The following is an 18,236-nucleotide window of genomic DNA, read 5'->3' on the forward strand; positions in this document are numbered from 1 at the left end:
AATCCCAGCATTCCTGAGGCAGAGGCTATTAGGATTTCTGTGAGTCCCAGGCCATCCTGATCTATGTATCAAGTCCCAAAGTTTCAGGCTAGCTAGAGCTATATAGTAAGACCCTGCCTCAAAATAAAAAGAGGGTCAGGTGGGATTAAAGGTTCCCACCGTTAACTCCAGCACTCGGAAGAGGCAAGCAGATCTCTGAGTTTTGAGGCCAGCCTGGTATACAAAATGAACTGTAGAACATCGAGGGCTACATGGAGAAACCCTGTCCAAAAAAGAAAAAGAAAAAGAAAAGAAAAGAGGAAGAAGAAAAGGAGGAAGGAGGAGAAAGGGATTGGGAAAGTCGAAGAGAGAGAGATAGCTCTGGTTGATACCACTTGCCATTCTTCCAGAAGACCTGAAATTGGTTCCCAGCGTCTATGTCTGGTGGTTCACAGTTGCCTATAACTTAAGCTCTGAGGGATCTAACTGCTCTTACCTCTACTCTAAGGGTTCTTGCACTCAAGTACACACACAGAGACTACACACACACAATTAAAATACTTCTTTAGGTTTAAAAACAAGTGAGCATTGGTGGCATACGCCTTAAGTCCTTGTACTTGGGAGGCAGAGGCAGTGGATCTTTATGAGTTTGAAGCCAACCTGGTCTACGTAAAAGCGGCTAGGATAGCCAGGGCTGTATAGTGAAACCCTATATTTAAAAAAAAAAAAAAAAAAAAAAGACAAAGGCTTAGTGCTAAGAGCACCAGCTGCAGCTGTGTGACAGTTGACAACTGTCTGCTGGACCTCTAGCACTCTCTTCTGGCCTCCTCAGGCACTACACTTACATACCTGTTACACAGACAATACATACAGACAAAAACACTCATAAAAAGAATAACTCTTAGAATAACTTTGAGATAATAATTTTTAGAAAAAACCACTTGGCGCTAAGTGTGGTGTCTCAGCCCTTGAGAGAGGAGATCTTCGTAAGTTCACATAACAGGTTCTAGCAAAGTCTATGTCTGAGCTTTCCAGCTTCACATAACCACTAGGCGCTCATCTGTTTACCATCAGTGTGTGATAATAATTGCCCCCGGAAACAGATGTTGTATACGGAGAGAGTCTAACCTCTATGTGGAAGTAGTTCATCTCTCTTGCAGTTTCTGTCTCTGAGAAATCAATGAACTTAGACACTGAGCTACAGCAGACTATCAAAGTGTTCCTCTGCCTTAGCTCTGTCCCAGGTTAGTCTGAGGGTGTCTGCCGTCGTCTTCTTCTGCTGTCAGGTTGGCTGTTAGAGCCCTGCCAGTGGCAGAGCCACACTTCCCTCAGAAGGGTCCAGAGATCTTAACTTCAGGGGAAAGCCGTTTCTCAGGCACTTCCCCTTCCAGAACATCAGATGCCCTGCAGTTAGGTAAGGGCATCAGTTTCCCATCCTAGGGAGGTCCACGTGAACTGTTGCTGTTAACTAGGTTGTAGAGTCAAAACAATTTCAGCACTAAAAGACCGGTGAGTTGGTTTGCTACCTACAAAGACTTGTTTACGGGAAGACCAGCTGTCATACGTCTCCTTCATTGTGCCCAGCTCAATAAATGTGGCCTGTGTGGCATCATGGTTTTCTAAGTCATACGTTTTCCTGCCAGTGTAAGGGGTTTCTAGAATGTAAAAGGCATGTGCTCGTCCAAACATTTAGGGTTTACCTTTTACTTCAAGAGTGAATGAATGCTTTGGGTATTTATTATATTACATGCATCTGATGTGTGGATTAGCTATTTGAAGAGCTTGAGTCCCAACTCATTGTCCGTTTGAAAAGAGTAGTCATTAGACACTGCCTCCAAAGATTGTAAGTGTTATGGTTTTAAAGCACTGGGGCACAGAGATACAACACCAAAGTTACTCTACTGCAAGAACATTATGCTTCCAGTGAAATGTAGCTCAACTGGCCTCAAATTCACAGCCCTGTCTTAGCCTCCTAATTGGTAGAATTTACAGGTATATTCCACCTAACCCGTTTTTTGTTTTTTTTTTTTAAATAGGCCAGAAAGTAAAATAAAGGGCTCTTATCAGAGCTGACTTGAAGGTGTTGTGGTTCTAAGGTTAAAAAAACAGTGGCGTTAATTTTCATTCCTAAGGCTGCAAGTTAAGTCTAACGATGAGCCATTTCTGTGATCTTCTGTCAACCTGTATTCACCTTCTCTTGCAGTTGGATTTGATCACAGATCTGTTGGGCACGCCATCACTGGAAGCGATGAGGACAGCTTGTGAAGGTGCTAAGGCACACATACTCAGGGGTCCTCACAAACAGGTAAAGAGGTAAAGAGGGCAGGTCTGTAGACACATGTACATAGGCACAGAGACACAAAAAGATGGCCTACAAGATCTCTGTTATGTGTATATGACCATAAATAGTAAATGGCACGTGACTGTGCCCAGTACCATAGAAGAAAAATGCATGTTTTTGTATCGCCATTGCTTATCGGTGACAGGTGACCTTTCGGTGTTCTCGTAGTGTTATCAGTATGTGGGGAGAAAGCTTGGACTTCAGTGCATGTGAGTCAGGATGTCAGTTCCAAACACTAAGCTCAAAGAACCGCCGGTGTCTCCTTGCCTTGCAAGGCTGCTGTTTTGCTGTTTTGCCATTTTGCTGTTTTGCTCTTACCACTAGCATCACATCAGATCCCAATGTGGTTATCCCTATAAAGAAGGACCGCCCGATTCTTACTAATCAATACTACCTGCAACCAGCCAGATCACTGCTGAGAAACCTGGGGTGCTTTTTATCCACTCACTTGATTAAGCAGTGTTCCCTGCAAGTGCTGTCCTAAAGAAAACTTAATGATGTGAAGAGGGAGGGAAGGAGGGGAATGCTTTGCCTAGGAACAAGAAACAAGCAGAGCCAGAAAGACTTGAGCAGGACAAGCAGGGCTGGCTTCCTCGGCCCGCCCGCCCGCCCGCCTGCCCGCCTGCCCGCCTGCCCGCCTGCCCGCCTGCCCGCCTGCCTTTTACATTGGGCGTTTAGGTGATCTGATTGATTGCTCAGGTGAACTGATTGGTCAACCAAAGAAAGGCTGAGTTTGACATTCTCCCCCCTGAAACTGCTTGGCAGACATTTGCTCAAGGCTCCCCTGCATCGCAGTTCCCTCTCTGTAATCCCAGTGACTGCAAAGCTGTTTCCACGGGTACACGGGCAGTAAGATAAAGTTCCCAAACACTAGCTCAGGCCAGTAACTAGAGAGACATGCTTGCTCATTTGTTTTTTATTATTCATATTTGTTTAATTTTGAGGCAGGGCTCTCACTATGTAGATCAAGTTGGCTCAAAGTCACAGCAGCCCACCTGGCTAAGCTTACATTAGAAGAACCTCGTTACGGGTATAGCCTTTGGTTGCATTTTGTTCAAACTATGAAATAATTTGAGGCCCTGACTTCCTTAAAAAGAATACAGTAATTTTTTAAAGGAGATGTATTTGATGTTAAATTATGTGTACATGTCTGTGTGGGTGTGTGCACAGGTTTGTAGGAAGCTAGAAGCAGATACCCCTGGAGCTGAAGTTACTGACATTTGTGAACTACCCGTCCTAGGTCTCGGGAACTGAACACAGGTCCTCTACAAGAACAGTACATACTCTTAACCACTCTTAACAAGCTCTCAAGCTCTCAGGAGTTCAGTAACTATTAACTAAGAGGAGGGTCTATATTACAGGTGATGCTAACAAGATCTGCTATGCTATTTACTGACCAGCATCAGGAACATTAATCTAATTTGTTAGTATCTTAGAGTAAATGTGCCCTTGTAAATAGAATAATTTTCCTCCTTTATTGACCTCATCAATTTAATAAATCTGCCTGGCCAAAGATAACCAGTAATGAAGTATGAAGATCAGACAACGCTGGTATCATTTCTCTAAAGATTTTAGCAATTGCTAGTAGTTATCAGCTAAATAATTCTCTGTCAAAGTGTCATGTTACTAAATAACAGCCTAGAGGGCAGGCCTTCTTGAGATGTTCCTGACGTGTCTAACACAGCTTGAAAATGTCCTATTGCACCAAAGTCACTGTGTGTGCTCCTTTGAGCACACTGGGCTGGGTTTCTCAGGGGAAAAAAAAAATAGCCCAGCAGCTGTGAAAGTCCGGAGCCTTCAACTTTGTCTGACAGCACAGTCCTGCAACTCCAGCATTCGGGAAATGGGAAGAGGGTTGTGAGTGGAAGCCAGGTTGAGATACTCATCCACAGGCTCAAAAAGGGACTTTTTGAGATCTTTCTATTAAAGAAAGAGAAAAAGAAAGAAACAAAGAAAAGAATATTACATTATTTCCTAAAGCAAAAGAGGGAGGTAAGGAAAGCTTAAAAGTTCATTTTTAAGTTAAATAAATTCTCTTGGAATCCTTTCTTCTACATTTTACAGGGCTTGAGCTCTTAGTGAGTGGTACCTCCTGAAGTTTAAGGTTTTGCTTACCAGGTTGGTTGTCAGGCGGTCTGAGAGGAACACCACAGTAAACATTAGTCTCAGCGCCCGAACATTTGCTATTGGAGGAAAAGTTGGTAGGGTGAGTTAAGTGAGCTGCCGCCCAGAGCTGCTTTGACTTTCACATCCTGGAGCCGCAACTTTAGGAAAAGGGGCTTCATCTATGGGGGAGCAGTCTCCCACGCTGGCGGGTTTCTCAGTGTATGCTGTGCCTGTGTGTGCTGCTGTGCCTACCGCAGGCAACGAACTATAGTATAAATGCTTTCCCTCCATTGCGGAACTGGTGTTGATCTGCATCTGCTAGTTGATCTATCTGCCATTGCTGAGTTCTGAGTGGCATTCACAGGCCCTCGAAGCTGCTGTATAAGCCACCAGTCTTTTTCCCTCCCACTGCCTCTCTCCCCCACCTCATGGCATCCATCCAGACACTGGTGGGCCTACTAACAGCTTCTCAGAAGAAGGTGATGGTTTTGACAATTGGAAGGGGCAACTGCACACACGTTTACTTGATATGTAGATAACTAAATATTTTTACAACTTTTTTTTCTGTTCTTGGTCTTTGGCTGCTTGTTTTTTGTTTTGTGGCTTTTCTTAGGTTGTTATTTGAGTTTTGTTTTGTCTGAGATTTTTTAATTAGAGCCTTGCTACACATCTTGTCATTGTCCCACCTCAGCCTCATCAGTGCTGGGATTACAGTGTGCACCACTATTCCCAGTTTATGTACTCTGCTTCAAAATAGTAATTTGGTCCCCAAAGTACAATGTGTAACTTGTATAGTTTTGTATATCGTGGCTGTTCCACAAAATCCATGTTATTTTAGTTGACTCAGCTCAGGGTATGCGCGCTCAGTTTGTCTCTGGGCTGTAGTGAGGATGAGGTTGTGCTATTGGTCTCAGTCTTACTGCAGTAAACAGCAGGTTGAGTGGTGTCCTATGAGGTGTACAGTGAGTTTGTAAGCCGGTTGTATAAGGATCCCAGCCTTACTAATAACTCACTCTATGACCTTGAACACATTATTTAACCTCTGTGAGCCTTGGTTTCTGTGGCTGGTAAGATGGCCTCCAACCCATCTGGCCTACTTTCACTCCCCAGGACCCATATGGTGGTAAGAGAAAATTCACTCCCAGTAGTTGGCCTCTAACATCTACATATTTGCTTTAGCACCAGCACCCACCCACATACACACACACACACACACACAGTAATAAAAATTAGTGCCCATGAACCACTTACTTTTGGGGGCCCTTCCTGGCTGTGGGGAACTGTTGCTTTACCTCTCAATATAATTTCTATGTTTGTCATTCAAAAAACTTATTATTTTTTTTCTATCATTAAATTATAATTGGGTTAGCTAAAGAGATGGCTCAGTGGTTCAGACCACGTATCAGCCTGGCACAGGGTCTGACTTCAGTTCCTAGCACCTGTGTCATGACGGCAGGTCACAGTCACCTGTAACTCCAGCTCCAGGGAATCCTCTGCCACCTGGCTGATCCGGAACTTGCTGTATAGACAAGGCTGGCCTCAAAGTCATAGCCAGAGCTATGTAGGGAGAGCCTACACTACAGCCAAGCATAGTGTCTCACACCTTTAATCCCAGTACTTGGAGGCAGAGGCAGACATCTCTTGAGTTCAAGGCCAGCTAGGGATCAGAAAAACCCTGTCTCAAAAAATAAACGAAATAAAATTAAACAAAGGTTAATACTAAACAGTTTAGGGGAGAGGGGTCCTTTAAAAATATAGGCCTGCCTATAATCCCTGCACTGTGGAGGCTGAGGAAGGGTCTCCAAGAGTTCAAGGCCAGTCTGGGATGCATCTCAAGACTCTGTTAAAAATAAATAAAACATAACAAATTATGATGCTGGGTACATAGGCACACATCTTTAACATGGCAAGTTCCAGGCCGGCCAGAGTACATAGAGTGACCTGTCTCGGGGAGTAAAGTGAGCAACTGGAGCTGTCACTAGAAATAGAAAGGTGCTCCATTCGTAGAGAAGCTGTTATGTCCAGCATCTCAAACAAGAAAATTGTATTGTCTCAGTTGATATAGAAACAGCCTTTGTTTCCATTTTTAACGTAGCATAATAAAGGGTCTTTATAAAAATCTACTGAGAAGTTTTAAGTGAATTCCCTTAAGGAGATAAAGCACAGCAGGAGTTACATAAAGTCAAATGCATGTGCACTGCTGAGTTTTAGAAAAGATTCACACTTATCCTCAGTGTCAGCTCGTGCTGACTGGAGGTCTTGAAGCCCCATTTTACTACATCTACTCTAGGTTATTTAGAGAATATATTTAGACTTCAGGGGCTGTATGTATGTATGTATGTATGTATGTATGTATGTATGTATGTATGTCCTGCTGCATGCCAGAAGAGAGCATCAGACCCCTTTACAGGTGGTCATGAGCCATTATGTGGTTGCTAGGAATTGAGCTCAGGACCTGAGGAAGAGCATCCAGTGCTCTTAACCACTGAGCCATCTCTCCAGCCCCAAGGATTGTTTTTTTTAATGTGCGTATCCCTGTGCATATTCATATGTGAGCTAGTGTGTATGGGTTGGATATACATATGTGTGTGTGTGAGTGCATGTAGAGACCAGAGAACAAGCTCATGTGTCACCCTCAGAAACTCTTGCCTACCTCATTTGAGAGAACATTCCCATTGACGAGAACGTACCACTACGTACCACTTAGGCTAAACTGACTGGCCATTGTGCATTGGAGATCCTTCTCTCTCCATCTCTCTGGTGCTGGCATTAAAAACGCACAGCACATGACCCTACCCAGCAGCATTCTGGGGTTTGAGCTCATAACCTCATGCTTGCAAGGGTCTACTAGTGTTAGAGCCATCATGCCAGCCTTTGAGGGATATGTCTTAAAACGCTTTACAACTTGTTTCAATTTTAACTAGAGTTGGAAGTTATTAAAGAAACTTTAATATAAACTTTAAGCACGAGGCTCATGGAGTTAGGAATTTAGCTCAGTAATAAAGCACTTGCCTAACACGCGCAAGGCCCTGGGTTTGGTCTTCAGCTCCAAGAAAAAGAAAAAGCATGAGGGTCACAAGACAAAACACACCAGAGGATGCAGGCTTCTCATAGAAGATTCAAATCAACAGATGGGTTTTAGTTTGGAATAAAAGGAGGAAAACTGTGTTTTAGTTTGAATTTCTCTTGCTGTGGTAAGCACCAGGACCAAAAGCAACTTGAGGAAAGGGATCATTTCACCTTACAGCCCCCAGGTCACACAGTCTTCTCTGAGGGAGGGCATCAAAGTTAGTGTAGGCTTTAACTGACCAATAGGCACTGGGGGTGCAGAGTGATCACCCTCTAAGCTGAGCTTACACCGGATTCTCTGGACAGTAGACTTTTTTTTTTTTTTTAAACTGGGCCGGGCACCTGCACTGAGAGTTGTCTCCAGAAACAAAATAATTGAGTTTCTTAGCTAAGGGTAGAGATGCTCATCCGTAATCTCAGCACTCCAGAGACGGAGGCAGGAGAGTTTGAAGACACAACTGGCTGAAAGTTAATGAGTGGCCAGCTTTCTTATTCTAAATAATTAAGTCAGGAAAGAGGGGGAAAGGGTTGGATGTGTTGGCCTGGTCACTCTGTTGCCTGCCTCTGGTGGAGTTTAGACTTTGAATCCATCCTGGGGCCAGGTCAGTTGGCTAAGCATGAGGAGGTGCCTATCTGCAAAATTGGCAGACAGAACCACGCCAACCAAACTATGAGGCTTCAGAGTAGAAGAATAGTTCACTGTGGGTCAGGGGTTCTTGGCATGCAAACACTGTATAGTGTTTTTATTGTGTTATGGTGTTGTGGATTTTTACAACTCAGGTTCTTAGATGTAGGAAAGCTTAGCTTAGTAAAACTGTCTAGGGGTTGGGGATTTGGCTCAGTGGTAGAGTGCTTGCCTAGGAAGCGCAAGGCCCTGGGTTCAGTCCCCAGCTCCGAAAAAAAGAATTTAAAAAAAAAAAAAAAAAAAACTGTCTGGTCTCCTGCAGGGACCATGTCTACCCTTCAGCAGACTCAGGGTAATGGAGAGTTTGTTCAGGTAGAGTTCTTCAGAATGCATCCTTCTATCCAGTGTACAGTTAATGTGCTGACTGAATCACGGGCCCATTGATGCCAGCTAAAGTCTAAACCTCTTGATAGTGATAGTTGGATGAGAACTGAAGCAACAACCTCCCGGGGCCCTTGTTTAGCCAGGCCAAGGCCACCATAGAGAGAGCACACTCATGAGGGCTGTCGCCTAGCACTTAGAACCTCACTCACACCTAACTTACTTTCCACATTGGATGTCCATGGCTCTGAGTGTGGTCAAAGTTTTTTTTGTTTGTTTGTTTTGTTTTTGTTTTGTTTTGTTTTTTTCTTTTTTCTTTTTTTCAGAGCTGGGGACGGAACCCAGGGTCTTGCGCTTGCTAGGCAAGCGCTCTACCACTGAGCTAAATCCCCAGCCCCGTGGTCAAAGTTTTTAATCTTTTTTTTCCATCCTTACACATGTTTGGTCCTCCCTTCTTATCAAAGCCATCTTATTTATTAGATCAGTTTTCATTTGTCAAGACTTTTTGTACTCTGACCTATTGTGCTGTTGATGTACTCTGACCAGGTATGCTGCTGGAAGTCAGTGAGAATTCCCTTCTGAAGCCCGATGAATGTGATGAAAGTCATTCCCTTTGATGTTTTTTTTGTTTTGTTTTGGTCTGGGGGGGGTTGTTGTTGTTATTTGTTTGTTTTGTTTTGTTGGGTTTTGTTTTGTTTTTGAGCTGGCTTCAAACACAGTCTCACTGTGTAGCCCTGATTGGCCTGACACTAAGTAGACTAGGCTAGCCTTTGAACTCACAGGGATCTACCTTCCTCTGCCTCTTGGATGCTGAGATTAAGGCATGCACCACCACATTCAGCTCACATCTTTTGAGCTGACAAATTCTTTTGCTATAAATTAACTGTATTAAATATGTAATGCATAAAGGCTTAAACATCTGAATTTTTTTTCTCTTTTATAGCCATCTCTCCCTGTACTCTACACCCTTTCCAGCCAGGCCACACATGAAGCCGTTCACCTGCTTTGCAGAATGTTGGTCTTTGATCCAGTAAGTAGTGTTAATGTTTATGTGTTTTCATTTCTGTTACTTTGTGTGTTTGAATGTTGTACCTGCCTGTTTATCTGTGCACCTCATGAGTGCCTGATGCTCTCAAAGGTCACAAGAGGGCATCAGATTCCCTGAATGGAGCTGCCATGTTGGTGCCAGAGTCTACATCCTGGTCCTCTGCTAGAGCAATAAGAACTCTTCGTTGCTTAGCCATTGCTCCAGCCCCTAAATTTTAAAATAGTATTCTAAGAGAAGCACTGTGGCTTTAACTAGACCAGCGTGTCAATAATGACTGGAAATAACAGATTTCTGCTCCTGTTTGTGCTCCCTGTGTTATCCCGGTCCCTAGGTGTTTGAGTATTGACACTTAGGTTTAAGCAAAGCTTATGTAAAGAGCTAGAAGACATTACCATTCTTAGAATCTTGATATCTTAAAAGGGTTTGACACCAAGTTAAATCGAAAGGAAAATTTTTTTTAATTGTTTGAAAAATTGCCCATTGTATGGTGTATGGAAAGTTTACTTTTGTGAGGAGATTGTAGCTTTTCTAACCCTCTCTTCTGTACTTGATTGTTTTGGACACAAACTACATGGTGACGTCTGCTGTTCGCTTATTCGTCCAGAGATTATGTATCATTCATATATGTGTTCCCGTAATTACTGTCAGATAAGATTCAAACAGAAACACTTCAGAAAGAAATCAGTAAATATAAAACACGCAGAGGTATTTGGGGCCTGGAGAGATAGCTCAGTGGTTAAGAGCACTGACTGCTCTTCCAGAGGTCCTGAGTTCAATTCCCAGCAACTACATGGTGGCTCACAACCATCTGTAATGGAATCTGATGCCCTCTTCTGGTGTGTCTGAAGATAGCTACAGTGTACTTATATACATAAAATAAATAATTCTTTTTAAAAAATAGGTATTAAAAGAATTTTTAAAAGCCCACACAATTATGGACAGTAAAGCTACCTTGCTCTGTGGTGAGAACACAACATCTTACTTGTATATTAATCAGATCTACATGGTTATCTTTAGACCATAAGGGGGCTGGGTATGGCTGCATATGCCGTTAATCCCAGCACTTGGCAGGCAGATCTCTGTGATGTCTAGGACAACCAGAGCTTTTTAGAAACTAGGTGTGAAACTTGTTGGGTTTGAACCAGGAATGATGATAAACCCAGTTTGGCTTGCACAGTGAAGATGAAGTTTCAAGGTCCTCTTTAGCCTGAGTTTGAGGCCACTCTGGCTACCTGAGACTTTGGGCTAATGAGATGATTTAGCTTGTGGCCTAAGGAACCTGAAGTGCCACACATTCTCGAAGCAGGGCTAAGTGTCATTTTCATTGTTTCTTGTTGAGCCCATCCTTGGGTCCTGTAAGATCCACTTTCCCTTCATCATCCACTGAGTACTGAGGAGGAATGATTTTTCCTTAATTTTTTGCTGGAGTGTAAAAGACTGACACTCTGTTATATTAACTGTTCTGATCAAAAGGGCCCACAAGTCAGAAGATAGGCAGCCACTTCTGGTCTCAACCTGACATTTAGACTGCTCCCTCCACTGACTCCTGCAGCTTTGGGGTATGCTTTGCCCTGTCAGTCTATGTTCAGAGAGAATAAAAGTTCTAAGCAGCCTTCTAAAGTTGCCAGCGTAAACACATCCCCTCTAAATGCTGACACTTCCAGAAATGTAGCCTGTTGTCTCAAATGCAATGCATTACATATTTAAATGTCATGATATTTATATTTGGGGCCCTGTGTAGATCTATTTCAAGGTAGGAGCTTGGCATTGTTATTCTTTGTTTGGAACTTAGCAGAAGAGCATTTCAAAGTGGCAGTCATCCTAAGTCTACTCACTCTCCAGCCACCTAACCCTGACTTCACTCCCCCCTCCCCGAATTAGTTACGTGTCAGGTATAAGATGCGTGATGTCTTGTGAAAGATTCTACATGGTCAGCCATGCTTATCTGGAGTGTTGATGTGCTGGTCTCTAAATTTGATTTCAGTCAAAAAGAATATCCGCTAAGGATGCCTTAGCCCACCCCTACCTAGATGAAGGGCGGCTGAGATACCATACATGTATGTGTAAGTGCTGCTTTTCCACCTCGACGGGAAGAGTCTACACCAGTGACTTTGAGCCTGTCACCAACCCCAAATTTGATGACACCTTTGAGAAGAACCTCAGCTCTGTCCGACAAGTTAAAGGTGAGGACCTTTTGACATCCAGTCAGACAGGGTGACTAGTGACATCTTTGATTACATAGTCAGGGATCTAGAGTCAGAGGCTCGCCAAAGCTGTCCGACGTCTTATTTCAGCTTCGCACATAGCTGTGTGTGCAAAGCATGTGTACATGTTAAGAGAATGGTGATCTAGCATTATATCCAGGGGAAGATGAGCCAAAGGGATGGAGACTTCATTCCTAGTCCAAGTTGTATGAGCGGGACTCAAAATATACTCTATCTGCATTCGCTTAATGTCATTCTTTATATAACATACGACATTTTCCAGAGAAACTCAAAGTCCACTAGAGAGAATGGTGATGAGAAAGGGGCACCCTGAAGATTGGTAAAGGCTCATTCCCAGGGGTAGAGATTTGAAGGGATCTTAGATTTAGAAGACTCTCCCCACCAGTGGACCTTCCAGCCTGTGTAGTGCCTCTAGGGGAGTTCTTGTCTGTTTTTAGTAATACCCATCATTTTGGCTTCAGAAAAAGTAGAACTTGATTTGGACTGATAGAGGGTATGTGTATGATTTGACTCTCCCAGCAGGCTGCTGTGTTCAAACGCTGGCTGCATTAGCTGGGAATCCACACTGCCAGCCTGTGTGTTGGCAGTGGAGTGGATGGTGTTTGTTTTCTCCACAGAAATTATCCACCAGTTCATTTTGGAACAGCAGAAAGGAAACAGAGTACCTCTCTGCATTAACCCGCAGTCCGCTGCCTTTAAGAGCTTTATCAGGTAACTATGTCTGCATTCAGTTCTCATCACGCACAAGTAAAGCAAGGGTGTTATCATTTTGTTATGCAGCATATTTCTGGGTTTCTTTCTAAGTATTCATTTTGCATGTATGTATATGTGTGGATACTCAGGAGTCAGTTCTCTGCCTGTACCATGTGTATTCTTAGGATCAAACTTAGTCATCAATCGGGGTTGGTGGCAAGCCCCCTTTCTTGCTGAGCCATCTTCCCTGTTTCTACTTTCATTTCAGTTTGTTTGTGTTTTGTTTTTTTTTAACTAATTCAGACTTTTAAAGTTCAACAGAAGCTGGGCATGGTATCACAGGGCTGTCATCCTAGCATTTAAGAAGTGGAAGTAGGGCTGGAGAGATGGCTCAGCGGTTAAGAGCTCTGACTGCTCTTCCAGAGGTCCTGAGTTCAATTCCCAGCAACCACATGGTGGCTCACAATCACCTGTAAAGGGGTCCGATGCCCTCTTCTGATGTGTCTTAAGATAGCTAGCTACATGGTACTCACATACATGAAATAAATATATCTTTTTTTAAAAAAAAAAAAGTAGAAGCAAGAAGGGCGTGCAAGGCCAGCCTGGGCTACATAGTGAGTTTAATCCCACGTTGCATGAGACCTCATCTCAAAAACCAAACAAACAAACCAAAGTGCTGAGTAGGAAGTCGATGCTGTCGGTGTCTGGGGCCAGCTCCCGTGGTGAGGTTAGCAACCATGTTTTTCCCAGGTGCTGCTCCATTGCATGTGTGCGGTCACCATCTTTTTTTTTTTTTTTTTTTTTTTTTTTTTTTTTTTTTTTGTTTTTTTTTTTTTGTGTTGGGGACCAAACCCAGGGCCTTGCACTTCCTAGGCAAGCGCTCTACCACTGAGCTAAGTCCCCAACCCCGTGGGGTCACCATCTTGATAACACAGCCCAGAACACTGGGAGTGGGCCTGACTTTTTTATTGTTTACTCACTTATTTATGGTCAGCTTGATCTGAGTTTACACGGGGTAAACCCCAACTAGCCTTGGTCTTGAGATCCTCAGGCCTCCGTGTCCTGAGCACCGTGATCCAGGCCCAGACTCCTATCTGACTCCTCTTTGCTGTACGTTTGCATGGTTGGTTTGTTTCTTTAAAACAGGGTCTCGCCTTGCAGCCCAGGCTGCTCTCCTTGTCATCTTCCTGCCTCGGCCCTCTGAGCGAACAAGGCTAGATGGGTGGGAGGAGCAGCCAAGGGACTGTGACTCTACTCTGGATTCTAGCAATCTTTATTCATATTCATTCTCTCTCTCTCTCTCTCTCTCTCTCTCCTCTCTCTCTCTCTTCTCCCAACTGAGTCCAGTGGGGAGACAGAAACCACTTCAACAGTGTTGGGAGATTTTAATAATAGGGATAGCCAATCAAGAGAAGATGTCTAACTTCTAAGAGCAAAAAAGTGGATTGTAGGGGAGGGGTCTTAAAGTAACAGCTGGACCAATGCATAACCCTTTGTGGACCAATAGAGAAAAAAAAAATCCAGAAAGTGAATTCAGAGGTCCCCTCCCCAGGGGCCTTTTTGGAGAGTGCCTGTATCCTCAGGAGCCACACAGCATGGGGTTGCAGGAGGTGTGCCAAAGAGGTAGGTAGAACTGGCCCATCAGAAAGGCATGCCGGGCTGCAGAGGAACTAATTGGACAAAGGTGGGCCAGAAGCAGGAAGGAAGCTGTTGCCTGGCGCACCCTCCTGCACCCTGTGTTGGCAGATGTGAACATGAAGCTGGGCAGCAAAGAACCACAAGCACATCTGGCTCCATTTTCTTGTCGAAGAACACCCCGACCCCTCATCTGTCTCCCTTCTTCCCCACCTCCCCACTCTTCCTTTTCCCACAGTGACGTAGATAGGGCCTTCCTTGTATTGAAGCTGTTGTTGGACCAAACCGTCTATGAGATTAGTAAGATCAGTTATCTTCCATTTCTTCCGTTTTCTTCCCATGTAGGAAGATGTCATTAACTTGCATTTTGACTTTTCTGTTTTAAATCACTTTGTTTAATGTTTTCCCAGATCACCCAGTGATCCAGATGATGAGGTGTTCTAGCACCTTCCTGGTGCTAGCCATTGTCCTCCCAGGCCCTGGGAGGAAAGTGATTGCCATCCCTTTCTATTTAGCAACCCTAGATTTGGGGTCGAACAATACCAGACCATGATAACACATACTGGCCCCTGGCCCATACTGCACCAGTAATGCTCACTAGGTCCCCGCTCACCCACACTAATTGAGAGGCCATTTCCTTAGGGCGTTTTCCTGATTGAATATGAGTAACATTATTTATAATAGCTGCCATTCGGTTTGCATCATGAATAGGCTCCATGGAAGGCACTGTGCATATATTATCTCAGTTATTTTCCATATCACTCTGAGGTAGGCCGCAGGATCCTCTCTACTCCCACTAGATAACATGGCCCTCTCCCATCCTGTGTAATCCACTGACACTGCCTCATTCTGGATAACAGATCCCTAAGTGAACGGTTTGTGACCAGCTCAGTGTAGAAACAAAAACACAGAAATGCTCTGCACAGGCCCTCCAGAGGGAGGGTTACCAGGCGGTTATGGAGCACCCTGTTGCCCTGTGGGCACCACTGATTCCCAGGTCTCCCTTTTCTTCCAGTTCCACCGTCGCTCAGCCGTCTGAGATGCCACCGTCTCCTCTGGTGTGGGAGTGACTGTGGAAGGCACTGTACTACTGAAGATGTAATGTAGCTTTCACTGGAGTCTGGGGTTTGCAATTCTGGAGGGTTAATCATGCTTGTACTGTAATTTTACTAATGAAGTTTTAAATTAACAACCACTACTTGTATGATATGAATAATATTTAGAAATGTTACTAGACTTTTAATCTTGTAAAGTGGTTGTGCTTTTAGAAGAAAAAAACTATTTTACCCAGAGTTGCACATGGTTAAAGAATTCAGTGCAGCTGTTGTGGCTCACCTCAGAACAAACGAAAATTGAACCAAATTTGGGCATTTGGGGTTTATGTTTTTATTTTATTATTAATATTTTTTAATGAAGTAAGATTGTTCACATGTATACACTCACACAGAGGACAGTCATACATTTTGATATTTGAGCCATTCCTAAAGATTAAGGGTTTTCTAAAACTAAAGAATCTAGAAAGTTTGCCAGTGACCAATCATGGAGCCACGTGAGCTGATTGTGGCTGCGCCTGGGGGATGGGAGGGGAGGGGCCACCTAATGATCAGGCCTTGTAACTGGCTTCTCATTAGAGTCATGCTGGTGACGTGTGCTGTCTCACCTCCAATGCTGTGCGTAGAGAGAATGAGTATGTGACTAGGAGAGACTAACCCTCTGTTTCCCTTACCCGGTATAAATATATATATATATATATATTTAATCTATTTTTATTAGAAGTTTTTCTGCTCTTTCTTACATAAAAAAAAAAAGACCCAAGCATGCATCTTTCCTGTGTAAATAATTCATTTCTGGGCTAATTTCAGAAGAATCCCAGCACTGCTGTATAACTGGCTTGCACATTCTAGGTCTGTGAAATTCTGTGAGACTTTTCCTGCACTGGACAGTGAAAAATAAGAAATAAAAGACAAAAAGAAGTTAAAAAAAATTACAGCCACAAAGGCACATAGGGAATCATGTCAAATGTGTTTGTGTCCTTAGGCACAGCTGTGGGAGTCTTGAAATGTCACAGTAGTAAATAACTTATTACTTTTTGACAAATTCTTTTTCCTGCTGGAACACTGAACTCTGTGCATATGTAAATAGGAGCACCAATCGAAGGCCTCTACCTCCTGGAGTTACACAGCTCGGCTTGTTACCTCCACACGCTGATGATGACTTTTTTTTTTTTAAGTTCAATGTGGAGACTTGAAACTTGAATGTCCCTTCCAACTTTTATATTAAAAATAAAAAGACAAGAAAATTGAAGAGCGTTTTTCACCTGTACGAGGAGGACTAACGGATCGTCTTAAAAATGGTCTAGGAAAAAGGTTGGTGTGTGTTACGGACAATTAACTGTTAAAGTTATTGTAAGTTATCTGTATTTAGCAGAGTATTTTCATCTTGAGTGATCTGAGCTGAATTTGAAGACTATTAAGTTATATTTGGAAGTTTTAACTTCAATGAAGTAATTATTTGCTGTGAAAGAAACAAACATTGAATTACTAAACAAAGATGGTGCAATATCTTTGTTGTTGTTGTTGTTGTTGTTTTTTTATGAGGCTCCTGAGAATCTTCCCAACCGAAGCATTTCAATTCACTCGAGTGAGAAACGTGTTTAGTATCAAAAGAGCCCGAGAAGACACTGGTATGAAAGGTACAATCTCAGAGGTTGGTCAGTTACCGTGGCACACTTTCTGGTCACTTTGTACAATGTAGATTTGAAGTACAGTGATGAGAACATTAAACGTGACATTGGAAAACGATCCGTCGATGTCTTATTTCCACCCCTCCCATTGCTTGCTCTGGTCCAGCCGCTGTCCTGACTTTGCAGTCTGGAGGCACATGCTGATATTTCCACTCTCATCTTTGAGGAAATGACTTGTTTTTAATTCTTCCCAGGAAGTTAAGATGGCCAAGAATGTGCCAGAGGCCCAGATAAACAGCATCAAAGGCAGTTGATCTAAATACGGACAAGTGGGCATCCTGTCCTCACGCGGGACCGTGCCCTAATGTATTGGATTCAAACGAATTAAGTAAAGTGGGTGCTGTGGCTGAAACTAGTTAAGTCATGTGACCCTCCCTCCCTCTTTCTGCTCCCTGACCCGAGAAGCCCTCGTTGCTTCAGCTGAGGAGGAAGTCAGGGCCTTGTTGCAGTGGAATTCAGACTGGAAACCACACTGCCTGAGTTCTGAGCCTGGACAGGATAATATTGTTCCTTTTGCCATTGCTGGCCTTGAACTCAACGCATAGCCAAGGATTACTCTGAACCTCTGATCCTCTTGTCTTTGCTTCCCAAGTTCAGTGCTGGGGGTGGAACCCAGGATTTTGTGCACTAGAAACTGCCAAGTAGCCATACTCCAGCCATGCTGCTATTCATTCACTCTTGAATCTGCAAGTGGCATTTGCATCTCTCTTGCAGTGTGCTAATGAGGCTCGAACCTAGGGCCTCTTAGGCAAGCTCCATAGGACAGAAGTGCATCCTCATCCATTTTGAGATTCGGTCGTGTTCCTAGCGTAGCCTTGAATTTAGCACCTATGTCTCTGCTTCCCCAGTAGCTTGGATTAAAGACTTGGGCAGCCAGGCCTGACTCACACCAAACAAGTGGGTTTATCTCCTCCAGATATGGGAAAGTTGGCTGTTTGTGTTTTGTCGCTGGTTTGGTATTTTGTTTTGGTTTGAGATCAGCCCTCTCTGTTTTAACTCTGGCCCACTGGAAATTCACCACTTAGACCAGACTTGCCCTGAGCCGCCATGCCCAGCTACACAAGGTCACTTTAAAGTGCACACTTAACTTTGAAACTAAAGTTCTTCGCAGATAAGTAGAAAGAGCACGTCAATTTCTTTTTACTGGGACTTGCTTATTGATCCAAGGGAGTTGTGCTTTGGGTGTTTGTCTAACGTAGTTGGGAATTGCTAAGGCTTCGAGAGGAGTGAGTATGGGCAGATGAGTTAGCACTGTAATCAGCTGCAGTACTGGCAGTGTAAGATTCTGGTGATGACCTCTCTTTTGGAATTTTTTCTTTTTTGTAGTATATCACTCAAAATGTTACTTTTATACTAAAAACATCAGGGGCTAGAAATGGTTTAGTGGTTAA

The 18,236-nt window shown here is 43.5% G+C and overlaps 1 protein-coding gene across 1 annotated transcript in view; it reads left to right on the forward strand.

Annotated features, from left to right (window-relative positions):
• Positions 1-16,903, forward strand: part of Nlk (nemo like kinase) — a 126,659-nt gene extending 109,756 nt beyond the window's left edge. The window contains exons 7-11 of the mRNA XM_032912846.1: positions 2,183-2,284; positions 9,445-9,531; positions 11,534-11,732; positions 12,392-12,485; positions 15,118-16,903. Of these exons, the coding sequence (XP_032768737.1) occupies positions 2,183-2,284; positions 9,445-9,531; positions 11,534-11,732; positions 12,392-12,485; positions 15,118-15,172 (537 nt within the window). The 3' untranslated portion in view covers positions 15,173-16,903. The remainder of the gene's footprint in view (positions 1-2,182; positions 2,285-9,444; positions 9,532-11,533; positions 11,733-12,391; positions 12,486-15,117) is intronic.
• The last annotated feature ends 1,333 nt before the right edge of the window (positions 16,904-18,236 follow it).

The sequence above is a fragment of the Rattus rattus genome, chromosome 9, assembly GCF_011064425.1.
Source record: "Rattus rattus isolate New Zealand chromosome 9, Rrattus_CSIRO_v1, whole genome shotgun sequence".
NCBI lineage: Eukaryota > Metazoa > Chordata > Mammalia > Rodentia > Muridae > Rattus > Rattus rattus.